Below are 7,166 nucleotides of genomic sequence, written 5' to 3'. Positions count from 1 at the left end.
CACATTGCTTGATTCGAAGAACTTTGAGGGTCATTCCCTGTTTCCCCTCCAGTGAGATCACCAAAAAGCACAGAGAACCAACCCCAAGCATCTCTCTCTCTATATATATATATATATATATATATATATATATATATATATATATATATGCAGGGGCAATACCCACATGGAATGATACGATGGTATGGGCCACTGCTTCATGATTCTGTCATAAAGGGGGAAATTATGTTTCTGAAGGGTGACACCTTATTGTTTTGTTGGGTGCCACATATAGTTTTTAAAACTGAAATGTCAACTCCAGTTTTTATATCTATTTGCAAATATCAAGAACGAGGACCTAGGATCGTTTCTTATCACAAACATCCATTACCAATAGTTAGAAGAAAGAAAGCACCCCAAGTATATGGAATGGCTATATATAGATTTGAGATCATGTGAGACTAGCTTGTTTTCGTGACACCCGTGGTCTCCTTTTTTTCACTTGAAACTTCACAACAAAATACACTGTGAAGGTTCGGATTTTTTTTACCTTTACAATGATATGTTATGAAGTTTCAAGTGTAAAAATGTGGTCTCACCTAAACAGACTGGTCTCACGTGAATCCAACCCTATATATACACACACAAGGGTGTGATTTGTTACATGTGTTATGATTACAAATTGTCTTGTTCATATATATACGACTTTAACTGGTTATCTACCCGCACAGATGCTATCTAGATTATAAAGTCGAGAACTTGAAAAGGTAATTCCTTTTTCATCTTTTGTTTTATTCTTTGCCTTTATCGATGTTAGTATCGTCAACATGTTCCGATACATGATAACTTTGTAAATGTGAAGTCTTACATTGCATCTACTGAATGTTAGAGCATAAGGTAGATCTAGTGAAGAAATTAAATTAGGCTATTATTGTATGGTAAAATACAACAACAATTACATAAGTGAATGCTTTTTCAAAGCCAAGAAACTAAGGGCCGTTTACCAAACACTTACCCGGGTAAGCGCTTACCAAGTCATATCAATTTATAGGATGAATATGGTAAGGACCAATAATCTTACCCGGTAAGAGCAAGGCAAAGACCAATAGTCTTACCCGGTAAGTGAGAACGAGGACTCTTACCATGGTTAGCGCTTACCGGGCAAGTGTTTGGTAAACGGCCCCTTAAATCCATATAATACGATTTCTCTCACTAAAAGAACAAGAATTGATTAAAAATGAATTTGATAAGACTATGCATTGATAAGCAGTATACCCATTTGAAAGTCAAAACCACCATCAGATAGAGCTTTTGTTCTTTGATGATTGGATGAGGAATAATTAAAACAAAATGTGAACATTCTTGCAAGCTATTCTACCCATACAGCAAAGGTCCATGAACCATGAAGAGGGCTGTTTATATATCAAAAGATACAAAGAAAAATGAAGATCATAATAACATAGAAAATCTTGTGCATACCCCCCCCCCCTTCCCAAAAAAAAAGATTAATGGAACTCACAGCTTATTCGCTCAGCTATACATGACTGTTTCGTAGTGTTTTAATGATACAGAAAGTGGCTTATTCTCTAGCTTATAGGGGAAGCTTTATGTAGAAAGTCAAGTTTTTTCCAAGCCTACCCCTCCCAATTGAAAACACACTCCTTCCATCTACGAAAAATACCCTCCCAATATATACATACAAATAGCTTTATCCATGTAGGACTTAATGGAAAATCAACCAAACAACCCCTTGATTCAATGTAAGATGTGCAAATATGAAKCCCAAATCATCCTCATAGTCTGGAAAAATAAAGAAAGAAATTTGACCTGCATACAGCATACTCATACAGCATACTCCACCAAAGGCTTCCTTGATTCAATGAGGTTTAAGAAAAGTTGATAAAGACTAACAACTCCAGAAACAAGATTCTCACCATTTTTCTTTATGAAACTAAAAACATAATTAAAACCAAAAGCTTTAAACAAAAGAAATGTACGTAAACTGAATCATCCACAATCAATTGTACCTTGTAATACCTCTGATCCTCTTTGGCCTGTTCTTCCTTTTCATTCAGCTGCTTTTTGACCTATCAATCATGATATCCAATCCATTAAAACCCAAAAAGTAAGATCCAAAATCAAGGATACAAAAAGAGTATAGAACATAAAACCTATAACAAATTATCTACAAGATTACAAAGCACAATATGGATGGAGACACAACCTTTGATGTATGAACTAAGAGTATCAGGTGCAAGTAACTAATTTTAGCACTAGCAGTACAAAATACAACTTTTCTGCATGAAGTACAAATATCATATGCAAGATATAACTTATACCACCTAAAATACAAGTAAGTAAATCATTTAACTTACAAATTTTTATGCATAGCATTTAATTTAAATTTAAGATACAGCTTTAACAACATCAAATACAGATACTGGATGCAACATGCAAGATGGAACTTTACATATATAAAGCACAAATCATTGTAACACGATTACACTGAATTTGATGAATCTTTAGAAAAATGGTGGTAAGAAACAGGACCGCAGACAGATTTTAACATGTGATAACGTCAATCAATAACCCATAACCCAACTCATGATTTAGAACTTAAGACCAGCAAATCAATGAGTTCCAGATATACAAAAAACCAAAAGTGCTTACGTGCAAGAAAGCTCTTCAGCTTTCCTCCATTCATCCATTGCCCTGTGGATCCCATCTTCATTTCTTCTCATGTGAACTACGTGGATCAAAAATCGGATCTATAATTTCTTTTTGGACCAAAGCAGTTACCATGCTAAACACCTGCCAAAACATCTTAACTGAGTGCCATGGCTAGGAAACCTTATACTTCAACAAAATATAGAAACACTTCTAAGAATAAGAAAAAAACAAAGACATTATTTGTAATATTTAAAAAAAAATCAATTTTGGGAGTTGAACATCAAAGAGATCAATGAGTGCTTTTCTTGACAGCAAAACAGAGTGCTCAAAAAGTTAAAAACTAGTTCTTTAGCCACAAATTGATGAAATACCTGAAGCCATCGAAGCACATATGTTGAGTCAGTTATGATCACCAATCGTCCCGTCAAATTTCAAATTTGGGCATTCAAAAATACATCTCTCTCCTAGTGATGGCAAATTGACGCCTATGCTTTTCAGCATCGGAAGATCCTCTAGATGCAGTGTGTTTAAACATGGCAATTCGTAGCCAACTGAATTGCTGTGTGCAAACAGAGTCTGCAACTTCTCACAAGACCTGATCTTGATGGTCTTGACGTTCTCTAGTGGCAAACATGAAGACAGAACATTTTCAAGCATCGGGCAACTTTCCAAAGTAAGAGTTTCAAGATTGATGAAAATGTGACTCTCCTGATTTCCGCTATATAAGCTCTTCAAACGAGTTGCACCAGAGATCCATAACGTCCTCAACTCCTTGGCAAATTCAAAGTTCTCCTCAATTTGCTTCACTTTGGGGCATGCACAAATTTTRAGAGTTTGTAAAGATGGAAATGAGATGCCGATGGTCTTCAGTTCTGRTAGTTCCCATAGATGCAAAGTTTCTAAAAATGGAAGTTCAAGTTCACTGTCAACTTCAGATAACGATACTATCTTGTCACAGTGTTTGATTTGAAGAACTTTGAGGGTCTTCGGCAGCCATGATGATGGAAACACAGTTGAAACCTCTGGACAACTGTCTAGATACAAAGTCTTCAGATTGTTGAAGCTCCCAAACAGCTGTTTCCCATTATATATACTTACTAAACGGCGATTATTTGAAACTCCCAAATTCTCCATAGCAATGCCCAGTTCTCTTTCCTTTTCATCAAAAATGCTGATCATATTGTCACATCTTTCAATCCAACATCCCTTTAATTCATTGAGAACAGAGGCACTTAAACCAGATAGCAAACTCTTGAATTTATTATCAATCAGAAATACCAAGTTGACATGACTGATAATGTTCTCAATACCCTTAGGGGAATGGTTGAATCCACGAATCTGCAGGGACCTGTTGTATTGWGCAAACCGACCAGTTCGAAGGTACACATCTGCAAAGACAAGTTCACGTCTTCGAAGATATCTCTCTCCAATTTCACCTTCCACCATGACAGGTAATGCACATAAGTGGAATGTTCCTTGTGGTGTGGGACTTCTTTTGAGAATTTGAAGAAATTGAGTGCCACTAAGAAAAACGGAGATTTGTCACCGTCAGAAATCCGACAGATGTTCCACTGATCCTGATTCATCTCTTCCAACAAACATCCTACACGGTTGCTTTCAACTCCTTGAATTTTTTTTATATTTGGAAATTCGAGGTAGTCAAGATGACATAGTAGAGATATCTTATGAGGTATTCTCAAAGTAGGTGCTAGTAGATCGTTAACCTCCACATCTGGAACATCTTCCATCATAACACAATCTTTGAGCAGGAGCTTYCGAAGGTTGTTGGAACTGCTAAAGTTTGGTAAACGCTTAATTGATGATCCTGATAGATCCAAAACTTCTAGCTTAGTAAGTGGATCAAAAGTTGGCACTGTTTCTAAGCATGTGCAACCAGCAAGAGAGAGATGGGAAAGGTTTTTGAGGTTCAACATGGATGGTAAATGCTCAATCGGGGTGCCAGATAGGTCAAGAAATTGAAGCTTGATCATATCTTTMACGGGTTCAGCCCCGTTCGATGCCAAAGAGGTGATACCAGCAAGATTTAGCACTTCAAGATTCAATAAAGATACATTCAGTTCAAGATTCTGCAAGATGGTGCAGTTCTTCAGTACGAGCTGCCGGAGGTTGCTAGGATTTGAAAGGGTAGGGAGGTACTTGATCTTTGTTTCCGAAAGATCAAGCTTTTGAAGATGGATCATTCTTTCAAAAGAGATATCTGCTATATCTTCTAARGAACCASAGTGTGAGACATCAAGAACCTCCAATTTTATAGCAGATTCTAGAGATGGCAACTCTATCAAGGATGGACAGCGAGAAAGGAACAGTTCACGAAGACCGGATAGTTTGGAAAGGGGTGGCAGAACTTTGATATTAGTTTCTGAAAGATTAAGCACTTGAAGACATGTCATACGGTCAAAGAGATCATCCTCGATATCATTGAGATTCTTTGAACCTGAAAGATCAAGCACCTCAAGGTCTACAAGGGGTTCGATGCATGAGAATTGTTGCAACCGAAGGCAATTCTTAAGATAAAGATGACGAGGATTAGCAATGTTAGTAGGTAGACGATCAAGGGTAGTTCCAGATAGGTTAAGGGTTCGAAGGGAAGTTAGACWTTGTAAAGATGGATCATGAAACTCTTCAAAMTTGGTAGAACCAGAGAGATCAAGAGTTTGGAGACTTCCTAGTGAAGTTAAGCTCCGTAATCTACCTAGGTTTTTACAGTCACGCAGTAGCAAATGAGTAAGCTTTTCAAGATTTCTGAGCAATGGTGTGGTTGAAACCAAGGTATTGGAAAGATTAAGGATCAGAAGATTCTTAAATTCTAAGAAATTTTTATCCACGTAATCCAGAGAGACATTACCAGAGAGGTCAAGAACCATAAGATGTTTAAGTTTTGCRAGATTTTTGACCCTTGTCAAGTAAGGACAATCCTTAATTACTAGCCACTGTAGTTCAGCAAGACAGTAAATGGATTCAGGCAAAAGAGTGATTTGCAGTTCAGAGAGATGAAGGCTTTGAAGTTTTGGCATGTTATTGAAGAATTCCTGTTTCAATTCATYGAGAGATCTAGCACCAGAAATTTCAAGAACACACAAAGCTTTGAGAGATAGATTCAGCTCTTCCAAAAACACACAATCTCTAAGCACAAGAACACGAAGCCTATCCATCATAGCCAACGGGTTGGGCAATGATCTGATGTTGGGATTGAATAAAGCAAGAACTTGAAGTTCCTTTTCAGATTGAAGGAATCTCATGAGAACATCCTCGCCAAAATGGGTTCCATCAAGCAATAGAGTTGAAAGATTTTGACCACCTYTCTTTAAAGATTGTTTCTGTTCTTGATTCTTCCCATTAACACTTGTCCAAGGTGTTTTTAGCATTCCATCATCATGTGTGATTCTCCCAAAACCTTCTGTATCAGACGTGAACACTGTTGCCAACCCAAGACTAGCGATTTGGTCAAGACATTGGTAGAGATCATCAACTTCTAAAAGTGACTTGTCCATGAACACACGACCACCCTCTTGCTCTTTCAGTATGCCACAATCTGTAAGCTCCATGACAATATGATGACCCTTTTCATACAACTCAGTCATACTTCCAAAACCAAGATATCCTTCCAAGATCCAGTAAGTTATCAGCTCATTGTAGTGAACACTGCCAGAATCACGAAAAAAATGGTRACCATCCCACCATAAATCTTTCAGAACACCGATTGGCAACACACTGTGCATCCTGCACAATAACTTGTTCACATGATACTCTTCAGATGCTTCTTTTAACTCCTTCTCTAGCATAGAGACTCCGGATGCTTCTAGACCAAAGTAGCTCAAGGCTTTTGTTATCATTATAACTGTACCAGGCAAGCCATTACTTTTTTGGATGAAGTTTTCGCCTAGAGTTCGGATCACCGGAGACTGTCTCATTCGAGCATCAAGTTTTTCAATCAATAAAGAATTGGAATCTGCTCTAGGCAAAGCTTCCACCTCAACCTTRAATAAACCTTCATCTTCCCTGCTTGATCTAGAGATGAAAACAATTTGCAGCTTTTCATCATTATCATGAAAAGGAAACATTTCTCTCCATACTAACCAAAACTTTTCTTCATTCACCTTCCTCTTAGTTTCGTCATTCGTTACATCATCTAGTACTAGAAGAATTTTTTTCCCTTCAAGTTTCTTCCTTAACTTTTCAATCAAAGTCTCCGCGATCTCCACCCCACCACTGATCGTTATCCCATTACTATCATCCTCAACCTCCCACTCCTCAATAATGGGAAGTAAGCTTAGCTGGCAAGCGATACTCTCAGAGAGAGACTGMATGTTATAGTCTCTAGATGTAAACACCCAGAGTGYAAAATCAAATGATCTATTCCTAGTACTAAAGTCACTTACCCTCTTTGCCATCCATGTTTTCCCAACTCCTGGAGATCCGAAAAGGTTTACTTTCTTTTCACGTTGTATGGCTTCATATATTTTCTTCAGTTGCTGAATTGAACTTATCCCCTCCAT

General features: G+C 37.5%; 2 protein-coding genes across 3 annotated transcripts; both read right to left on the bottom strand.

Moving 5' to 3' along the window:
* Nucleotides 1-1,834: 1,834 nt before the first annotated feature.
* LOC112501757 (putative disease resistance protein At3g14460) lies at nucleotides 1,835-3,976 on the bottom strand. 2 transcript variants are annotated; one of them, XR_003067562.1, is made up of 3 exons: nucleotides 3,021-3,976; nucleotides 2,650-2,790; nucleotides 1,835-2,066 (listed from the first exon to the last, which is right to left on the bottom strand). XR_003067562.1 is itself a non-coding variant. In XM_025105470.1 (2 exons), the coding sequence occupies exon 1, from the start codon at nucleotides 3,826-3,828 to the stop codon at nucleotides 3,049-3,051; it is 780 nt and encodes a 259-aa protein (XP_024961238.1). In that variant the 5' UTR covers nucleotides 3,829-3,976; the 3' UTR covers nucleotides 2,648-2,790; nucleotides 3,021-3,048. The 2 variants fall into 2 exon arrangements, 1 of the variants encoding a protein (XP_024961238.1); XM_025105470.1 differs by lacking the exon at nucleotides 1,835-2,066 and having other exon boundaries at nucleotides 2,648-2,790.
* A 105-nt stretch (nucleotides 3,977-4,081) lies between these two features.
* LOC112501746 (putative disease resistance protein At4g19050) lies at nucleotides 4,082-7,166 on the bottom strand. The gene is made up of 2 exons (XM_025105460.1): nucleotides 4,183-7,166; nucleotides 4,082-4,085 (listed from the first exon to the last, which is right to left on the bottom strand). Exons 1-2 carry the CDS (start codon nucleotides 7,164-7,166, stop codon nucleotides 4,082-4,084), a joined length of 2,988 nt encoding a protein of 995 aa, XP_024961228.1.

This window comes from Cynara cardunculus, unplaced genomic scaffold (assembly GCF_001531365.2).
Source record: "Cynara cardunculus var. scolymus isolate 2C unplaced genomic scaffold, CcrdV1 Un_Scaffold_509, whole genome shotgun sequence".
Taxonomy (NCBI): Eukaryota; Viridiplantae; Streptophyta; class Magnoliopsida; order Asterales; family Asteraceae; genus Cynara; species Cynara cardunculus.
This window is presented reverse-complemented; position numbering and strand designations above follow the sequence as displayed.